General features: G+C 40.1%; 1 protein-coding gene across 1 annotated transcript in view; it reads right to left on the bottom strand.

Annotated features, from left to right (window-relative positions):
- The window catches only part of vwa8 (von Willebrand factor A domain containing 8), an 83,409-nt gene that overhangs the window by 38,125 nt on the left and 23,371 nt on the right, over nt 1-21,913 (bottom strand). The window contains exons 15-25 of the mRNA XM_085248841.1: nt 15,989-16,172; nt 15,623-15,700; nt 15,191-15,306; nt 14,881-14,981; nt 11,704-11,810; nt 10,345-10,416; nt 9,460-9,536; nt 6,381-6,456; nt 4,565-4,700; nt 3,962-4,081; nt 3,593-3,798 (exon numbers count right to left, since the gene is read on the bottom strand). Of these exons, the coding sequence (XP_085104967.1) occupies nt 3,593-3,798; nt 3,962-4,081; nt 4,565-4,700; nt 6,381-6,456; nt 9,460-9,536; nt 10,345-10,416; nt 11,704-11,810; nt 14,881-14,981; nt 15,191-15,306; nt 15,623-15,700; nt 15,989-16,172 (1,273 nt within the window). The remainder of the gene's footprint in view (nt 1-3,592; nt 3,799-3,961; nt 4,082-4,564; nt 4,701-6,380; nt 6,457-9,459; nt 9,537-10,344; nt 10,417-11,703; nt 11,811-14,880; nt 14,982-15,190; nt 15,307-15,622; nt 15,701-15,988; nt 16,173-21,913) is intronic.

Consider the following 21,913-nt stretch of genomic DNA (forward strand, 5'->3'; position numbering starts at 1 on the left):
AAACGAGCTATTTAGAGTACAGCTAAATTGAAATGATTCCCTGTCACACCCAGTCATTCAGACATCAATAATGGTGGTGATGGATGAAAGAACTGGGAGGTCACTCAAATATGAGCTGGTCTCTGTACACTAAACTGTTGATCTATAGTGCAAGCTTTAATGCTTAATCCCCTCTCCTTCTCTTCTTTTGGAGTCTGTCCTTTTTGTGCTCTATAGCGTGTACATTTCTGAAGAATGTAACCACAAGGAGGCATGGTAATGTGACAGCTCTGCATGCAGCCATTCACTTGCTTTTCTTTTTCCAGATGATTGAGCTGAGAGGATGATGGTAAACAGCAGCTTATAGCTATTGATGGTGGGAGACTGTTAATGTAAACAGCATGCGCTCTGTAATGTGGCTCCATACTGTTCGTCTGAAGGTGGAAAACGGAGTAGCTGCTCAAAAGACTATGGTATCAAAGGGATAAAAAAGATTTGAAAATATGGTGACAATCACTTCTAAAACCTTGTAAAATATCATTCTAAATGTAAAACAAAACATCTACTCATTGAAGAAAGTCTAGCAATTTTATACTATACAAATATGTCGCTTTGATGACATATTGATGATCATCTCGCCTATCTCCTAAGTCGGTTTGTGGGCTCTGAATACTAGGAAATTAGAGGGTTAAAGAGAGGAATCGGTGGCCGGAGAAAGAAAGACATGACAAATGAGGGTGGAGGGACTTTTAAGCTCCTATGGAATGGACTGGAAAATTCCTTTTAAGAGCACAGCCAATGTAACATATGATACTAATTATTTTAATGTTGGAAACCACAGTCCTGCATCAGGCAATTTAAGGCGGAGCCATTATGCTTGTCTTTATGATATACACATCACAAATTACAAAAAGATTCGGTACACTGTGAAAAATGTATATTAAAAAAAATGCAGTGATTTGCATATCTTACCTAAGCCACATTTTACTTACAAGAGAATACAGAAAATATATTGAATGTTTAAACTGAGAAAAAGTATCATTTTAAGAAAAGAAATAAGAGCATTTTGAATTTGATGGCAGCTACAGGTCTCAAAAACAGTTGTGACTGGGCCATTTTTATCACAGTGTAGCATCGCCTCTTCTTTTAACATCAGTCTTTAAAAGTTTAGGAATTGAGAAGAGAGCTCTTGGACTTTTGGGAGAGGAACGCTATCCCATTCTTGTCTCATATAAGAGTTTAGCTGCTCAACGGTCCTGGTTCTTCTTGGTCCTATTTTTGTGTCACGATGCTTCATTTGATGAAAGCCCTCTGACTCTTCTATTATGAAGCCATGCCATTATAATATATATGGAGTATGCTTTCTATCATTGTCTAGCTGAAATACGCAAGGCTTTTCCTGAAAAAGACACCTGGATCTTGTGGTAAAACCTGTATTTACCTTATAGTATGGATGGTACCTTTCCAAGCTGCCAATAAATGAGCCATGATAAGATTCTACTTTTTAGTCCAGAGGACGCAGTGTCCATGTTTTCCAAAAAGAATTTCAAATTTTGATTTCTCTGACCACAGAACAGTTTTCACTTAAAAAAGCTTTGGCCCAGAGACAACAGTGGTGTGTAAGGATTTTGTTCACACGATAGAGCTTTGACCTGTATTTGTGGATGGCACAGTGAACTGTGTTACTGAACCCCAAGAATCACATCTGTTTTCACTGCAGTGCTGCCTGAGGGCCTGGAGATCATGTTCATTTATTATTGATTTTCAGCCTTATCCCTCGGGCAAAGAGATTTCCCCAGTTTCTCTGACTCTTCTGATGACATTATGTACTGAGGATGATGAGATATTAGCTTTTTGCACACTGGTACCCATCTTCACTTCTGAGAATCTCTGCCTCTCTGAGATGCTCTTTTTACACCCTAACATGTTACTAACCAATGAACCCAATTAGCTGCACAATGTTCCGCCAGCCGTCTGTTTCTACAATAGCACCACTTACCTTTCCAGCATTGCCCTAATCATAACTTTTAAAAGACGTGTTGCTGTTATCAAATTCAAAATGCCCTCATTTGTTTTCATTAAATAGTAAAATGTCTTAATTTAAAAATTTGATATATTTTCTGAATAAAATGATGATTTCTATTTTTTATTTCATTTTACACAGTATACAAACCATTTTGGATCCAAGGTTGTATATAACGCTCCAGTGGTGCATGCTCTTATAAAAACATGGTCAAGGTTTGAAGTAATGTGTTTAAGCTATGTACAAGTATATATATATATATATATATATATATATATATTTTTTTTTTTTTTTTTTTTTTTTTTTTTTTAACTACATGATGTTTATTTGTTTTCTTATAGGTTGTTTTATATTACGTTCCTTATTTAAAAACTGTATTTTCTTTGTTTCTGGGAAATTCTAAATTTAAAAAAAAAAAAAAGCTATGTACAAGTAATCCACATGAGTCAAAGGTTCACACGTCAGACTGCTCTAAATGCTTTGTTTCACACTTCTGTAGCTCTGTCTGATGTAACAGAGGGGATGCCACGAACATCAATACTGCTATTTCTAGATACCAAAGTTCTATAATAATACTTTTTTTTGTTTTAGTACTACAGGTACAGTAGATAGTACATGTACCAGCTGGGGCAGCATAGTCTTCTCAATGTTCTAGTCATGCTGATGAATGAAAAGAAGGACACCCACAAGTTCAAGAAAAAGTGTGCAAGGAATAGCAATAACTGCAATGGAAGATGGTGACTAGTCCAGCTGTTGTCACAGCTCTGCTCTGACGTGGTTATAAGAAAGATAAGAGTTTAGTATGGAAGCACTTTTCATTTGAAGCAGATGACCAAGGGCAATATGCAAACAATCCTATCATGCTTCTCAGACCCAGGCAGGAAATACTTGCAGTATAGTGACAGACCTAAAACCATCTGTTCAAAGAATTCAAGTTGACAAAATTTCAGTTAGTAACATATAGTTACTATATGTTACTGAGTTAGTAACATATGTTGTTACATATAGTAAGAACATCCAAAGTATTATCCTTCTTGTTTAGATGTTTTTTTCTTCAAAACAAAGTTCAGGTTTAAGTACATGCAATATCTTAATTATATTGGTAAAGGTACAGACTACTACATTTCCTGTATTGTGACATTCCTAGTAGAGAGGGGGCATATTTAATATGGTCATCTCAGGCATAGAGGTCTGGCTGGGGGCGCGGAAGCCCCACCCACCTGTTACTCAAACCTCTTTTTTTTATATCATTGATAGCCAATCAGAAGAAACCTGGCTTAAAGGAACAGAGCTAAAACATAGATTCGATTTTTTTGAACTCTCAGTCAAGTAACGCCACTTTACAAGAGGATAAAAACATGGAGATACCGTTGATCCCTTTAACTGACAGTTAGCTGTATGTTTAAGCTGTAAGCTTCTGAAAGTGGACCAAAGCACAGACACCCTCTCTCCTCTCGGAGACAGCTATATTTTGAGGAGACTCTCTTACATTATTAAAGCACTAGCAGTTCAGGATTCAGGTCGCATAAATGTTATGAATTATTAATAAAAGGTAGTCAGTATGTACCGTATTTCAGTGTGTCTTCCTACCTGGAGGTGTTTGACAATGTTGACCACCTCTCTAGTAGAATAGGGGTAGTTGATGGTACCCTGGTCGGCCAAGGACCTGAGCTCTCCAAAGGCTGCCACGAGCTTTTGCAACGTAGCATCGGGAACATCGGGGCCATACTGTTTTAGCATAGCCAGCTCCGCTTTGGGCTTCGGGTTGTCCACAGCATGGCAGCTAAAAATATCGCCTGGTACAAAATACAAGACAGAATTTAATGTGTTTCTCTCCATATACAATATTCGATACCCAGGGCAAAAAAAAAAGTTAAGTGTTTATCTATTTTTAATGTGTTGGGGTATTAATGTTGTAGGAAAAGCCTCAGTTTCAGTTGTGCGTGTGTTTTTGGGTACCTAGAGCTCCAAAGAAGTCATTGCCCAGAAAAGGAAAACCAGGTCTGTTAGCGAGGACGATCATCCTGAAGTCTGGGTGCATAATTATGGTGTCAGGCCTCCCCTCGGCTTCACGTGGACCTGTGGAACAGACAGTTGTTGTCTACACATGACCAAAACAAGCACAGTTTCATCTCAGTCTGTTTCTGTATGAATCTCCTTTTTTACTCTCAGTGTTTTAATTTGTCTCACAGATTTTCACACACACCTCTACTACGCTGACAGCCTGAAGGTCGTGTTTATGAAGTCTCAAGATTGCGTTTACATTCCACTAGGAGGATGAGCCTCTCAGGAATGGAGTAGCTGTCAGCAGCCCATGTGATTACATGGGAATATGTGGAAAAACTAAATGTTTACAGAGCAGCGTGATCCAAAATCTGTTGGTACCTGTCCATAAAGGCTTTTATCCTAAGCTTCCTTCAGTGGCCTGCATCTGATGTTCCACTCGTGTTTGCCTTGTAGTACATGCAGTCGTTAATTCGTCGTAAAAACAGTTCTCGTTCTGAATCTGGGACATGTCTGCTGTCAAGGTGTGTGCATGCATGAATGTGCGTATGAGTGCACCTGAGATGATTCTGCGTCCATCAGCCAGGATCATCTCTCCGCTCTCCACCAGGGTTTTGAGAATGCAGGTGACGTTTGTAGGAGCTTTGTCGGCCTCATCTATCACTAACACATGGCCAAACTTCACTGCCTTTACCTGAACACAGACAACACACACAAACATACACACACATGCCATTTGACTAACAAAAAAGCACAACTGCTGTTACAGTTGGGAAAAAGCTGATGATGAAGATGCTGTCCCAGATAGAAAGAGTTCATGTGGTGAATACATATATCAAACTGGCCTACACATTCACAATCCACCCTCACAGGTTTTTTCACTTATTTTGACTAAGTAGTCCTAATTTTGGGATTGTGTAGGTGTGCATCACAATGTACTAAAAGCTCTGGACACTGTGTTCTGAGAAGTCATCAGATATGCTCCTATGAAAGCTGCTTATTCGACACATAAGTTGAGAAAGTTCTTAGGCATATGGGAGACACAAATACCACAGTTTCTTCTCTGCTGGCGATTAGAACAACAAAGCTACTATTATGTATTTTTATTTTCATGTATTTCATGGAGTAAACCATTAAGAAGCCTGCCATTGTCAAGCAAAATAATCCTTTTTTAAAATCTTGATCTAAAATGGCCAAGATGGATATCTTTCTCTGAGATTAAAAAACAACAAATAATGTTCACACACAACTCTGTGCCACTGCACCCAGAAATGTAATACACTATTGATGATTTTGTATCTTTCACTAAAAAGTCCAGAAAATAAGACAAATCACTGGTAATCATAAGTGGAATCCAATGACAGTCCCTGAGCATTCACATACTGTTATACATAATATTATATATTTACATGTATGAGTCCTCAAGGCTCCATCCTTGGATCTTTCATACTTACATATACACCCTTTCTCTATCTCAGATGTTGCATTCATATTACATTTCATTCTTATTCACACCGCACACATCAGTGTCACCTCAGGACTACTGAGCCCTACACTTGAAATTAATGAGTGGATGTGCCCAAACTTCCTGAAATTGAAAGAAAGGACTGAGGTATATTTTTTTCACCTCTAAAGAAAAAAGAATTAAAGTCTCTAACCTATCTAGACGAATGTTGCTTAAATTCTCAAACCAGGCAAGAAATCTTGAAATAATTATTGACTGACCTAAATATCGATAGTCATATAAAGACAATTAAAAAAAAATCAGCCTATTAACCTTAATCTTAAAACTATAGCAAAAATGTATGGATGTCTGTTGTTACAGTTGTGAAAAAGCTGATGATGAAGATGCTGTCCCAGATAGAAAGAGTTCATGTGGTGAATACATATATCAAACTGGCCTACACATTCACAATCCGCAGGATGTCTGTCTAAAACTGATACAAAAATAAATAAATATGTGCACAGATTTCTTTTTAGTGGACTATTGTAACAGTGTCTTTATGGGTCTTACTAAAACTCCATCAGACAGCTCATTTAGATTCCTGTAATTACACAAAAACAGTTGAGCACATTAGTCCAATTCTCAAATCTCTGCACAGGCTTTCTTCATCACAAAAGATGGCTTTTAGAACACTTCTAATAGTTCACACTAAGAATTAAACTGACTGAGTTACATTTCAAATGTACTTGTACCTTACAAAACATCCAGAACTCTCAGGTAAATAAGAACATGCTTTCTATGTGGCAAAAACAAATAAAACCATACAGAATAAAACGATTCCAACACAACTTGATTTGTGGTGATGATCATGTCTACCACAATATACATCTGTGGCATCTGTGAACATGGGGGAAAAAAAAACTAACTGACCAGAGGGGAGTCCTCATATGTAATGATGCCATCTCGCACCGAGGGCTGTAAGGTCAGAGTCTGGACTGTTGTATCCCTGCAGAGGCAAAAGAAAACGAAAAAAGAAGATGGTTACAACAGAGCCATTACATAAGAGGAAACAGGCTCAAAGAATTCTGAGCAGAAATCCATGTGGACAGTAAAGACGGCTAGGTAATGGGAAACATATCTGCTGTCATGTTGTTGCTCTAACCCGTAAGCACAGCACTAATTATGGTAGTAAAAATGTGGGTAAAGGTACTTAAAAAAAACTTTTTAAGCCTTGCTGTAATGTGAATTACTTCTACACCTGTTCAGTGCTTTGGTGCAACAAGCCACAATGCACACCAGTCAACAATCTGCCTTGACTTTGGACTCTCTAATGCGCGGTTTACACCCTTGTTAGCATCCAAATGAATGTTTACCCTCTCTCCTCATTCATTCAGCGTTTCAAGATAACTGCCCAGGCATGTTTCAAAGATGGCTGCTGAGTAGCAAGACTGGCATTAGAAGGACTTTAGCTACACGTACATGCACAGCAGGGGAGAAGCACAGCACATCTTTATTAGACAAACAAATTGTACTTTTTCTTTTAATTATATAGTGCTAGAAAAAAAGTGCACCCTTAGAAATGCTTTCTATTTCTTAAGGACCTTTTTGGGGACTTTTCCTTCATTAGATAGTGGAATGGAGAGTGGAGAGGAAAGCAAGGGGACTCGGGCCGCATATGGTGCCTCATTTCAGCCTGGTTGCATGTGCTCACCTGCTTGCCCCATAAGCTTAAGTTACACTCAGAAATGCTTTGTATTAAGAACAAAAAGGGCAAAACAGGTTCTGGTTACTAATTCTTCTACAAAGTAACTCCTAACTGAAATGGCTAAACTTAGTCTTGTTGAACTGAAAGGGTAACTCTGGTGATCAGATCTTGCACATGTTTCTCGTAGTGCTTTTTTACTTGAACATTTGTTACTATCATTTGATGTAGATGCAGTGCAGCTAAAAAAAAAGGTGTCAGTGACACTGTACTTGGTTTCCACAGGCCAGCCACACAATCATAACACTGAACATTTCCCCGACAACTATAACTCCCTGGGGTCGCCCAAAATTTTCTCTTCCTCTGAACATCTCCTCTCGCTTGCTCTTCGATATCTCACAATATCTGACCCAGGAGCTGTCCTAGTTTCCTTCCTGGCCGGCTGCACGTGTCTTGCTTTTTCTGAGCCACATCTCTGTAGGCCTTCAGTCACACAGGCTCCCAATAGCCACAGGCAGATATTTCTGCCTCTGCCCTGGTCTAATATTAGCTACTGCTACAGTAGCAAACCAGGCCACATCCATGCTCAGCTCCACTTTGACTTTCACATGACTTTAAACAACTACACACGCACAGGCAGTAGAAAAATCTGGCCTTAAGAATGATATTGAATATGTTATTGATCTAGAATTGACCGGCGTCAAAATTAAACTTTTCTCCAGTAAATTGCTCGGCTTCCATCAGAGTCATTGATTTCTTATAAGTGCCGAGATCAAAATGAAGCCCATCTCTTGGCTCCATGATCTGAGCTACAGAACCTGACCTAAAATTCTTATGGTGTCACCATGTGAGTATTTATAGAACCAGGGGACCCGAATTAACAAAGACTGAAAAGGCTTTTCTTTAGTTTGTCCATGTAAAGTCTTCGTTCTGGGAAAGAAAGGCCTAATTTACTGAGGAAAAAAATAGATTTTAATGCTCTTATATGAGAAGGTCAAGGCTGCCAAGGTAGTAAGAAAAATACTGGCTTTTTCCTTACAGCTTTTGGTGGAACAGGAAAGTTTAGTGATATCTTTAAAAAACATTAAAGCATCAAATTAAAAGTGGCATCAGACACACTGAGCAGGGAAGTCTTCTTTGTCCATCTGATTTATTCCAACAACTGTGTTGTAATAAAGAAGCTCTTCATTCACACCTCTCACGTTTGTCTGTCTTCCTTCACCCACAACCAGCCAGGCAGATCCCTGCCCCTCCCTGAGCCTGGTTCTGTTGGTAGTTTCTTCCTGTTAAAAAGGGAGCTTTTCCTTCCCCCTGTCCCGAGTGCTTGCTCATTGGATGGGTCCATCTGATTGTTGGAGTTTTCTCTCAATTATCGTAGAATCTTTACCATTACACTATAAAGCACTTTGAGGAAATTGGCGCAACTTGGAGCTATATAATGTACTAATTTTAAACTGGAGACTGCCACTGTGTTGGCTGGCCATTTCAACTCATTTCTTTGCCATTGCATATGTGTTTACAATTTTCATGTAACCCACAATAACAGAGAAAATCCAACAATCCAACGTCACCCTATGAACAAGCTTTTGGCAACAGTGGGAAGGAAAAACTCCCTTTTAACATGAAGAAACCAGGAAGAATCAGGCTGAGGGAGGGGGCAGCCATCTTTTTTGACCAGTTGGGGGTGAAGGGAGGGGGCCAGGTGAAAAGACACACTATGGAAGAGAGTCAGAGATTAATGACTAAATGTGAATGATAAGAGATAAGTGTCTCTTAACTGTTCTGCTGGTCAACTCGGTTCCTTGATTCAGTTAAAAAATGAATTTAAGATTACATAACATAATCTTTCCACATACCTCCTTGTTACTGCAGAAGTACCCTCTGAAGCAGAAAGTTGTTGGTTGGGAACCACTACTCTAAACATGAACCTCATAAAACTTTAACTTAGCTTCTGGAACTAAAAGTCTCCAGAATGACTTCTCTGCTTCCAAAAATAAGGCTACTTGTGCTGAAATCCATGGGAAAACAAAATTTAGGCTCTCTGATCTAATCAAACTGATGAGTTTATGGTCTCAGTAACTGGTTTTAGATCTTATCACTGGCAACATAAATCATTAGTAAATCATGATTTCAATTAGAGTCAAAAAGAAAAACACCGTAGGGTATGCTTAGTGGAGGAGCTACGCTGTGACTGGGGGTGCAGAGTACCTTTATTTCTCAGTGAGACTTCTTAGTTGGCTCATGAAGTTTGGTTTCAAAAAGGCTAGGACAGCAACAGAAAAATGATACTATGGTGATTCTCCTCACCTGTGGAGCTGTAGATATTCTCTGGGCCTGTTGAGAAGGTGCAGGAACCGGTCCACAATTTTATTTTTGCCAACACCCTGTGGAGGGACATCATCATCAGTCTTTATATGTGGACTGTGTTTGTAGTTAGACCACAAAGATAGAAAGAAGCATCCATTTCAACTTTCAAAGAGGCAGGACTGAGAGGAAGACCCAACTGCATCCCTCTAATTTTGATGGTGCTTTGCTGTGACAGGGGCTGTTCTTCGGGACTCCCACCGGCATCCCACAGAGCCTGTCGGATCTCTCGGCCAGTCTGTCAGATGTCCAGTAAGTCGCTCTGACAGCTCGTAATGCCTCAGCGTGGACCGTGCATGGTCACACACTCAGATTTGCAAATGCCTTCTGCCACTCAGTCCCTCTCATATGCAAGCGCACAAATAAACACAAACACAGAAACACTCCTCTGGGCTCACAGCACACCATGTCCAGTCATCCATCCTCATTTATCCTCCCTTTAACCCAGCCCAGTTGGACAACGCTGGGGGCACAGAGTGTCCCCCAAGGAGTTGCTGCATGTGTCCTTATGTTACTTATGCCTTATGTGAACTGTGACTGCGCAGGGTTGGAGGGTGACATGAGGATGCAGGGAGTCTATTTCGTAACTCTTCCCTCCATGCTCGAACAGAGCTGACATGGGTGGCCTACTTCACTAAAAACCACTACTCCAGAAATTAGACAAAACCATGGTCTGCAAACACAGATCTGACCTCTGTTTATTTTACATGACAAAAAGTGGGTTTGTAATCCTGACCATAAATGGACCAAAGGTTGCCCAGGGTTCTTTTCTGTGGGCAGAGGAAATTACAATATGGTGAAATTAATACGCTTTCAAACATCACTCACCTGGTTTCCCACTAAGAGGAGGTGCTCTCCTAACAGAAAGTCTTTCAGCATGTCCTCCATCACCATCATGTGCTGCAGAGATATTTAAGCAAACACATATTCAGCTGAACAAGTAGCTCAGATTGTAATTTAACCCAGATGGATGTTGCAAAGAGCAATACTGCTTACAGTTGAGAATAAATCAGCTTAAAATGTATTAAAAACAACAAAGTTTGCTCAGAAAACAGGTCATTCATAAAGTAGGTCATCCTCGTTGCTTCCATCCTATCTCAACCTCTTCCACCTTTTTTATTTCAGACCAAAACACGGGCAGGCAGAGGAAAAAGCGCAAAATGGGGACATGAAGAAAGAGATAAATCATCAGTGTTGCCAGAGGATGTCACAGTATCATTACCATGGCTGGTTGTTTTTTGGATATACTGCAATTAATGTCACCAATAAGGCAAGGATTAGGCACAAGACACTAGCATTAAACCAAACAAAAACCTATTGATTTATCCACTGAGGAAAGCGATCTGTGAACAGGATACCAAAGGCAAAATTTATGGAACTTGCTGCATTTAAAGATTTGATTCAGATTCAGCTGCTTGAGTTGTGATATTTGTTACCACTCAGCATCAATCAGCACAGAGCAACAGAAGTAGGACTGTGAAGAATCTGAAAAGAAAGATAAGCACTTGGAGTTCTGCCCATTTTCACCCCCACAGCATGTACCCTGAAGCCGATGTGACTTTTGTATTTTTGGCAACTGAACATTTTAAAAACTGAAAAACACAAAGTCCATCAGGAGGAAGCTTTTTAAAAAATTTTTGATCCTATTTAAACACCAAAACTCAATGTGTATCACACCAAACATTCAGCAGTAATCATGCCTGGCGTACACACGACGACACACAGTTAAGAATTTTATTATACCATAAAAAACCCCAATACCAACCAATCAGAGGTCGCTAACAGTGTATTGGGGCTGATGTTACTGCCAGGCCAGATTAGCATCTCTAAAACTATCTGATAAGGGTCCAACACAGATGAGAAAGAGCATGGCCAGAGGAAATATCAGCTAATACCGGAACTAAAAGCAAAATCCTTACACAATGAAAACTTTAATCTGACAAAGGCAAGTATGATAACGATGACAACAAGGGACAGAGCTGTGTTTTCATTGGTGTATGATTGCCTGAACTGGGTGGTGGTGAATCTGCAGAGCTAAGCTTTCTCAGTTTGAGGGAGAAAAAAAAAAGAGCAATTGAAATTCAGATTACGCTTTACAGGTTGTAATCTGCCTTAGCACTTATGTGATCAAATCTGGGTCATGTGCTGAGACTGAAAAAAGTCTTTTCCAGCCCTCTCACAGCTTACCTGGGGATTATCATAGAAGAGCACGTCAGGAACCTTCATTTTCTGGTCAGCATTGTAGATGGGAGCGGAGACACTCCCAATGGTCAACACACCGTCCTTTACCATACCTGTAGAAATACAGCAATGTGGGCCATAAACATGATGTCAATGGAAAATTGTATTTAGTAGTCAGTATAATCTTTTAGTGATATAAGTTTGCATATGGTAGAATACTGCATGTAGTTATTTGTATTAGGAAATATTCAACCATGTATACTTAGAGGCATATAATTAATTGTGTGTGATCTCTAACAGGCTGCAGGCTTGGGGTGCATCCCAGGAATGCACCCCCACGTCTGGGAGCATGAGAGCTCATACCTTGTTTTATTGTTTTACGGCAGGATTAACGTAGCTATGTCTGTTTTAGTTTAAGTGCTTCTTTACATATAGATGAACTGCTGGACTTCCTCACCATGTTATCTAGGGTGGGGGAGACTACCCCCTTTCCTGACCAAGGATGTACCTTTTGTGCTCTCATGACCCTTTGATCAGCAGGACACACACACACACACACACACACACACACACACACACACACACACACACACCTACTGAAGTATAAATAAAGATTGGGGCAGTTTCTTAGTGCGAGTCTCAGTCTGGAGGCTGCCCTTGCTAGCAAGAAGTTCTGTGTGTTTCTCTTCTCTGAGTCTTTACTGAAGAAGTGTTTTAGAATATTTTCCCTAACACATGGGCTTCTTCATTTAGACTGACTAATGCTGGGAATGGTTCCTTTTACCCCAACTCAGACTTTGAGATGCAGTGATTTGACCGTACAAACTGCAATAAAACTGCATTTTCTCACATGCAGCCCATGCCCAAACCTTTCTGGACATGACAGAAACGCATGTGAGACAGAGGTGCCTCCAGAATTTTTTAATTATAGGGGTGGCCATATGGGAGCCACTAAAAATATTGGGGTGGGACACAAAAAAGAGAATTTACAGTTTTATTATGCTGTTGTCAAAAAAGAGAGAGTGCTTGCAGTACTGGTGCCTTCTGGAGCTGTTTAATTGAATTGTCTAAATAATAATCGGGCGTGCTGTGTGGTACAGCCAAGTTTGTGCTTTATCTTTGGTGAGTAAAATGTTATTATTATTATTAGCAGACACCTTAGGACTTCACCATCTTGTACAAATATTCTCACTTCTGGCTCAAAAATAAAATAAAATCCAAGTCTAACGCTCCAGAAACCTATGACGCCATGGTGGCTAGGTCTATCTTTTAAGTACAGTCTTTGATGAAAATATAACATTGGACACTTTAACCTGCTGCTGCTGAATACAAAGTTGGTGTGATGTCAGATTGTGCTGATGCACGACTATCAAAGCTAACAGGAAATATTCTTCCAGTGGAAAAGAAGAACTATCAACATTCATAACATAATGTGGATGAATAATGCATATCAGAAATCTGATACTGTCATTCATGTCTAGAAGATGTATCAGTGTAGTTGGCAAAAATTCGGAAACGTTACATTTCTATTGCTTTTTTGTTTTTGTTTAGGTACCTTGCCTGTACTGCAGGCAGCACGTGTATTGAAGCTGCAGTTCTCTCAGAACTGACAGGGACAGCATACTAGTGTCCTTAAATGCTGAAGAAGGAGCAATACACCCAAAAGCACAGGGGAAACTGCAGGCAGAAGATGGTAACTAATGCTGCTACTGCAAAATCTCTGCCCATGCTTTAAGAAAGGCAACAGGGCTATACACAAACAATGCTAATGTTGCTAATTTCAAAGCAAAGGAGAAAATACCTCAAATTTCATGAAGCAGCTAAAAGCATGGAATTACAGTTTCATTAAGAATTCCAGGTGGATGAGTTTCAATTCAACATTCAACAACATCCACAGAATTATCCTTCTTATGTTATCCTGAAATACACATTGGCGCTTTGTATGAGACAGCTGGCTGTGCCAGGTTAAAATCAGCTTTGCCCCATCAGTTACAATATTTGCAGTAGCTAATATAGAAATGCTTAACTGAGCATAATCTAATGAATGTCATACCTCATAGTGACATTAGCAAGCTACTAAGGAACCAACCCAACATTTCCTGCTAACAAAGCATTGTGCCAACATTTTAAGTAAACAACATGCCACCACCAAGTTAGTGGATTCAAACTACTTTTTTGACAAAGGAGGTTAAAAACATGGAAGAATCATTTTGTTTTGACATCAAATGAGCATCAAGAATCATGTACCAATATTAGTAACCCAGTAGTAAATATCCTGGATTGTGACATGTAATACAAAGAAAAATAATCCATGGAGTTCCACAGCATCCTTTTATTTTATGTTTTGATCTTACCTACAATAGCATCATTAGCTGCTTTGTCACTGAGCATTTTGTCACCAGCTTTTTAGTGATAATAATCCCACTCACTGGTTTACATGAGTGGTGCTCCTAGTTCTCACATGCCAACTCACAATCGAACACTAATCACACACTCAAGTGATCCACTGTTCAAATTATTAGTGCTTTGGAAAACATCCATTTTACCTGTAACCAGAATAATTGCATGCATGAGTCAAATGAGAGCGTCAAACCTGATTTTTGACAATGCTGAGAGGTGCTTGTGAGTCAGAAGACGAGATTATTTTGGGTTGAGCTGTTTGTTTTCTTTGAGGCCAGCTGAATCCTGCTTTCCATCTTTTAAATAATACATGTGCCTGCGCTACCAGTATGTCCACACAGTAGAAGTCGACATTTATTCTTTACAAGGAAACATCACAAGTTCAGAATGAATGCTAAGAGACAAAACTTTCCAGCTACCAGCTTTACAAGTTATTTGTCATTTATCGTGCATTGTTCCATTTCTGTAGAATAAGCGATTGAGGTTGCCTTTGGAGGGGGGTTACAGTTCTATATTCAGTTATTAACCTATGTTCCGTAATATTGGTACAATAAAGACTTTATTGCTGTATGTAAATGAAGCGAACTGATTTGTGCTTCTGCTGGTATACAGTGCTGTGCAGAAGTCTTGAGTCACAATCTTAATGGTCCTCTATGAATCATTCAAGAACAAAAAAGGCACCTAACTAAAGGGATGAGCCTGTGTTATGTCAACAACACATAACACACAATTTCGCATAATATACCATTTTAAATCTAATTGATCTAAGTGACTGGAACTCACAGGGATAATCAAGAGAGCGATCAGCGGGGTCTGTTGCATCCTGTATGGAGCAGTTCATGAGGTTTTTTTGAAGAGAGGAACGGGCCAGGCTGGGCAGGAATCTAAAACACACGCACACACACACAAAATAAAAACCCACACAGTTGCCTTGTTTTTATGACACACAAATCAAATATTAACATTAATTTCTGTGTATCCATATTGCTGAAACCTAACCCAGCCATCACAGAGTGAGATGTGGGGTCTACCCTGGACAGCTTGTGTGTGTGTGGGTGTGTGAGAGAGAGAGAAAGAGAGAGAGAGTGTGTACCTGGAGAGACAAGCCTTATTAACTGCGTGAGTGATGCTCTCCTCAGGGTGCTGAGAGAGACGGCGACAGATCCTTAGCAGCTGTCTAGTGGAGAGAGACGAGGCCAGAGACTGTGCCTAGCAACAGACACCATACATGAGTAGCCTCCAAACATCTCTACCTTTATATCTGCACGAAAAAATATCTGCAATCTGACACGTGACTGTTGGACTGTACACTTCTGACATCCATTTACACCACCTGGAACGAGAACAACACCTGTATTTTGGGAAGTTTCTCAAAACTCCACTACCATTTACCTGTGTCTGTAGTTTGTCACATGCTAGGTCTGGTGAAGTAAACCCAAAATTCTGTTGTAATAATGCAGTAATAATGTTCATGTCCCGCCCACCATTTGGGAACTGCTGCCATATGTAAAGCACACACACTTACTGTGGGGTCATTTGTCTTGCGGAGACTGTGTGCGAGGTGCAGTAGCTGCTCTGCTCCTTCCATCGGTACATTAGGAGCCTAAAAACAAAAGAAGAAAAAGAAGCCAAGAAGGACTTATGATGAGAGTGGAAACAGAGGCGTTGTCTTCCAGTTAGAAAAATACTGGCAAACACCAGTGCTACCCCTCAGCCTCCTAGAGACACATGTATGGGATCAATTTCAAAATCCTACGTCGCCTTGTTTTCCAGTTATCAAATTCAAAGGATTTTAACAAAACTTGACCACTGACCTTTGACCAAGGTCAAGGTCACTGAGATTGAAACCCATCCAAGATTTTTAGTAGGTCTCAGTATTTGCATGTCTCACCAGTCCCTGTATGAGGCCCATCTCCTCTTCTTTGGCCAGCGGCATGACATTGTGGTAAAGGAACATAGTGAGCACCTCGGGGCCCAACCACTGCTGAGCTCTGCTGTTGCTGCCTGCACTCCCCACGACAGGGGGTTCTGCTAGGGCCAGCACTCTGAACGATGGATGAATGGGGAAAACTGATCTAAAAAGACACAAAAATAAACACACACATTGGATCACGCTGGCACACAAGTTGAACATCTGTTCAAGTCGATGTGGAACGTAGGTGCACACAGTGTTGCTCACGGATGTATCCGTTTGCATGTGTGTCCTAGCCAATCGAGCTCAGGGTTAAGAGCATGACTTTTGACAGCTGCCCATGAAATCTTCTGATTCAAGAGGACAGCAATGTCCATTTCTATCAAACCACGGAGACACCCATGCTGCGGCAGGATATATTTACACTACTGTGGGCAAAGTGGGCGCTAACCATCATCCAAGTCACTGGATGAATGTGTGGGAAGATATTTTATGCATAAAAACACACTCCACTATCTGCTGTACTCCCTCTGTTTGGTTGTATAATGTAGTGAGTATGAAACATTTAATTGTGTGAGATCCTGTTTCTCTTTAAACTTTATTCTACCTTATTCTAGTTGCTCAGACCTTTGCTGGTTAAACTTTATACTGTTCTGCTCCTTCTGCTAATGCCAGCTATATCTTTTCATGCTAATAACGTTTATACTTTTTGAGATATTAAGCTTTTTATTCAATTTTTGGGCCAATTTTGCTTAATGGCACCACATTATCAGTGTGATCACCAGTTTTGCTTGCCAGGCTGAGCCATGTTTTAGCTCAGTGAGATGAGCAGCTGTTCTCAGAGCAGGAGTTCGAATCCCGCTTATGACAAAAAAAAAAATCAGTTGACAGTTCAACTGTTTAAACTCTTTTCAACACAAATTTCAGCTTTTTCACCCCTTTTTAGCAGAATGTTCACTTTTTCCACTACTTTTCAGCACAAATTCCAGCTTCTTCAGCTGTTTTCAGCACAAACTTCAGCTTCTTTACCTCTTTTTTTTTTTTGCAGAAATTCTGCTAATTCACCTGTTTTCAGCACAAAGTTCTGCTTCTTAATCTCTTTTTAGGCAAGGCAAGGCAAGGCAATTTTATTTGTATAGCACACTATCAGCACAAGGCAATTCAAGGTGCTTTACATGATTAAAATAAAACACAAAACACTATAAAAGTAAAATACAGGAAAACATTTACAAGAAAGCATTTACAATAAAACAATAATCAAGACAATAATTTATATGAAAAAATTTAAACAAAGAAGTAGAGAGCCATAATAGGATCAGTTACTCATAAGCAAGTCTAAATAAGTAAGTTTTAATTTTAGACTTAAAAGAGTTCAGTGTCTCTGCAGCTTTAAATTCTCCCGATAGTGTGTTCCAGATGTGAGGAGCATAGAAACTAAAAGCTGCTTCTCCATGTTTAGTTCTGGTTCAAGGGACGGTCAATAAACGAGAGCTGGAGGACCTGACTGATCTAGATGGTTTGTACCATGATAGCAGATCCCTAATGTACTCTGGTGCTAACCCATTCAAAGATTTATAAACTAATAAAAGCACTTTAAAGTCTATTCTCTGAACTACAGGGAGCCAGTGTAATGACTTTAGAACTGGAGTAATGTGCTCTATTTTCTTGGTTCTAGTGAGAACACGAGCAGCAGCGTTCTGAATCAGCTGCAGTTGTCTAATTGATTTTTTGGGTAAACTTGTGAAGATACTGTTACAGTAGTCAAGCCGGCTAGAGATAAATGCATGGATGAGTTTTTCTAGGTCTCCTTGTGTCATCAGTCCTTTAATCCTAGAAATGTTCCTCAGGTGACAGAAGGCTGACTTTGTTATAACTTTTATGTGGCCCTGGAGGTTCAGGTCTGAGTCCATTATTACACCTAAATTTCTGGCCTGATTGGTAGTTTCTAGTTGGACCAGTTTGAGCTGATTACTGATATTTAATCAATCTTTTTTGGGTCCAAAGATAAGTACTTCAGTTTTGTTATTGTTCAGTTGAAGGAAATTATGAGACATCCAATTATTAATTTGCTCAATGCATTTATTAAGAGTTTGGATAGGTTCAATATCACCTAGTGACATTGAGATATAAAGTTGAGTATCGTCTGCATAATTGTGGTAGTTAATATTATTGGTGGTTATAATCTGGCTTAACGGGAGCATGTAAATGCTAAATAAGAGGGGTCCTAGGATGGAACCCTGGGGGACCCCGCATGTGATTTCTATATTTTGTGACGAAAATTGGCTAATTGACACATAGAAGTTCCTGTTCTTAAGGTAGGACTTGAACCAGTCAAGTGCTGTACCAGAAAGTCCGGCCCAGCTCTCTAGACGCTCCAGTAATATATCATGATCAACGGTGTCAAACGCCACGCTAAGGTCCAGTAGTACCAATACTGTGGATTTCCCACGGTCAGTATTTATACGGATGTCATTAAACACTTTGACAAGGGCTGTCTCAGTGCTGTGGTGCCTACGAAAACCAGACTGATAAATATCAAAGCGGTTGTTCATTGTGGGAAAGCTGTTTAACTGCTGGAAAACAGCTTTTTCAATAATTTTACCGATACATGGAAGATTAGAGATTGGTCTGTAGTTCTGCATTAATGTGCTGTCTAGGTTCTTTTTCTTTAATATTGGTTTGATAACTGCTATTTTTAAGGCTTTGGGAAAGACACCTGATAGAAGGGATGCGTTAACTATTTGGATCAGATCCTCCCTGATGGCTGGGAGGACCTTTTTAAGAAATAATACTATATAATAATATATCCAAGCAGCAGGTGGCAGAGCTTAGATTCTCAATAATTTTATCGAGGCTTGATTGATTTATTGTTTGAAAGTGAGTCATTTTCTCTGCATAAGTGCTAATTGGGCTTAACGTCGGTATTGGGGTTGAAACTAATGTGCCAATCAATCTTCTGATTTTCAAGATCTTTTCAATAAAGAAGCTGGCAAATTCATTGCAGGCCCTGGTGGAGCTTAGTTCAGGGGTTATTGCCACTGGAGGAGTAATTAATCTCTCCACTGTAGCAAATAATGTCCTAGCATTATTGTTTTTTCTATGAATAATCTCAGAGAAAAATGACTCCCTTGCATCCTTCAGGGATAGTTGATACTTATTCAGCCTCTCTTTATCTCGCAGTGAACCTGGAGTTGAGTTTTCCGCCATTTTTTCTCAGCACGCCGGCACTCTCTTTTTTCATTACATACCAGTGGATCACTTCTCCACGGAGACTTCTTTTTACTAGAGACAGTTTTAACCTTGAATGGTGCAATCTTATCCATCATGTCTAAGATTTTGGATAGAAAATCATCTGTCAGTTTGTTTACTGAATGTGTGTTGGTGGATGTTGGTGATTTAAACAAGGTGGAAGTGTACATCAGTTTAAAATATTCAGCTGAGTTTTCTTTAAGGAAGCGTTTTTTAACAGTGATCTTACTCTGATTAGGTATATTGGCTAAGATGTTGCTATCAAATGAAATGCAGAAATGATCAGATAATGCAATATCAGTAATGGCAATGTTAGAGATATTTAGATCTTTGCTAATACGTAGGTCCAGAGTGTGTCCTCGATTATGCGTTGGCTCACTAATGTGCTGGATTAGATCAAAGTTATGGAGGACATAATTCATTGCTTTTGTTCTGCTATCTTGTGGCTTGTAAGTATGAATTTTAAAATCTCCCACAATTGCTATCTGGTCATAGTCTAGACATATTGCAGAGCAAAGGTCATTGAAATCATTAAAAAAGTTTGTATTAGATTTTGGTGGTCTATATATGTTTAGAAATAAAACTTTGTTTGGTTCATTTATTTCAATAACTAAATATTCAAATATATTTAGCACAATTTTCAGGTTCCTTATCTCTTTTTTGCTGAACATTCAGCATTTTCACCTCTTTTCAGCACAAATTCCAGATTCTTTTTTTAGCAGAAACCTCAGCTTCTCTTCCTCTTTTCAGCAGAAATTCTGCTGATTCACCTCTTTTTAGCGCAAAGTTCTGCTTCTTTACCCCTTTTCAGTAGAAACTTCTCCTGAAAGTTTCACTGCCCTCTCTTACCATCGGAGTGAATTTGGGACAGACACAAAAAAAAAAATGTCTAGTAACAATTTCTGAATAATATAAAGAATTTCACAACACAGTGAACTAGAAAAACCTTCATAAAAACAAGAGAAGACATTTTTTCAGCCACATGAAAATATCTTGAACAACAAAGAGTGGAAGAACTGAAAGGCCTTGTTATTGTTACGCACTGTTTTTTGCATGGTGAGGTGCTCGTTGCCAAGATCTAGCTCCTCTGTCAGATGATGTTGTGTATGTGATGAACTTTGTCAGGACAAGACCTCTGAGAAGCTGCATACATCCATCTTCATGTGACGAAATGGAAGCAGACGCACAACAGCTTTATTATCCATACGGAGGTCTGAAAGTTGTCGAGGGGCAAAGCCTGTCTATATGAGCTGCAGAAGGAACAAAAACTGTTTTTGACTGCTGAGAGGAACAGTGATGAGTGGTGTGTGCGGCTGCCATACAAGGAGACATCAACACTGCCGCACTGTGTGACATAACAGGTAAACATCTGGAAAGTCTTAGAGAGAAGTTGTCATTTTATTTCCTTTGAACTTTCGCTGAATGCCTTCACTGGGATATGAACCACAATAGATCAGCAGCAGTTTTTGGAAAGGAAGTGATTTGGTAAGAGCAGGAGGAACTAACTGAACTGAGACAAGCTAAGCTCTGCTGATCTACCTTTGGACAGTTTTTAGCCGACTACACTCCACCCTTTTCCGGCTGAGAACCATGGCCTCAGATTTGGAGGTGCTGATCCTCATTCCCGCTGCTCCAAACTCGGCTGGGACCACCACCCCGGTCTGCCAGTCCACAGGTACTGCCCCTGATCTCCACGCAACATTGTAGAGGCGTGTCAACCAGGACAGCCCTACAACGTCCAGAGCCTTCAGGAACTCGGGGCGGACCTCATCAACACCAGGGGCTCTGCCACCAAGGAGTTGTTTAACTGCCTCAGTGACCTCGCCTCCAGAAATTGGGGGGGTCATTCCCCTCATCCCCAGACTGTGCTTTCTCCTCGGAAGTCGTGTCAGTGGGATTAAGGAGGTCCTCGAAGTATTCCTTCCACCGCCTGACAATTTTCTCAGTCGAAACCAAACCGATTTGCTCAGTTGTAAATAAAACAGCAAAGTAAACGTGACCCGACAAACAAAACCTGAGTGAATTAAGTCCAGTTAAACACTGGACCACTGAACCACTGAGTGCTAACACTCAGGTGAGGTTTCAAAGCAGTGTGCCGGTGATTGGACATAAGCCGCTGATAAAGTGGGTTCACCAATAAAGTGCTCTGTTGGGAAACAAGCTCCAGCAGCTCTGCACTCAGGGAAAAAACGATATTTACTTATCTTGTGCAGAAAAATGTGCCGACATTGCGTTAAATCGAGCACCGGCTGCCCAGTTAAACTGTGACTATCACCAGGTAACGTGGGCGTGTTTCTTGAATTAGCAGCAGGTGTTAAACAGCTGACAAGTGAGGAGGAGGATGCATGCAAGTAAACTGAGGGTCTGTTGAGCTGATCGCTGGTGTCGTGAGAAAAATGTCAGCTCCTTCTTTATGTTACAGAAGCACAGAGACACAAGACCAGGCGGAAAGAGACGATCGTTCGGTGCAAATGAGAATCTGCGAATGCAACATGTGGAACACGGAGAGTGGAATATGTAAACAAACCGGTTAACGTAACTCCCCCCCCCGCCTTTTTCCCCGAAAAACAAACAAGCTAAAAAAAAACCCAAAAAAAACTGTCAAGATGGAACACCGGGGCTGTGAGCTTGGTACACTCTGTCAGCTGACTGTTA

Source organism: Mchenga conophoros, linkage group LG16 (assembly GCF_057382185.1).
Source record: "Mchenga conophoros isolate Kocher_MC1m ecotype Shallow Benthic linkage group LG16, M_conophoros_male_GT1.1, whole genome shotgun sequence".
Lineage (NCBI taxonomy): Eukaryota > Metazoa > Chordata > Actinopteri > Cichliformes > Cichlidae > Mchenga > Mchenga conophoros.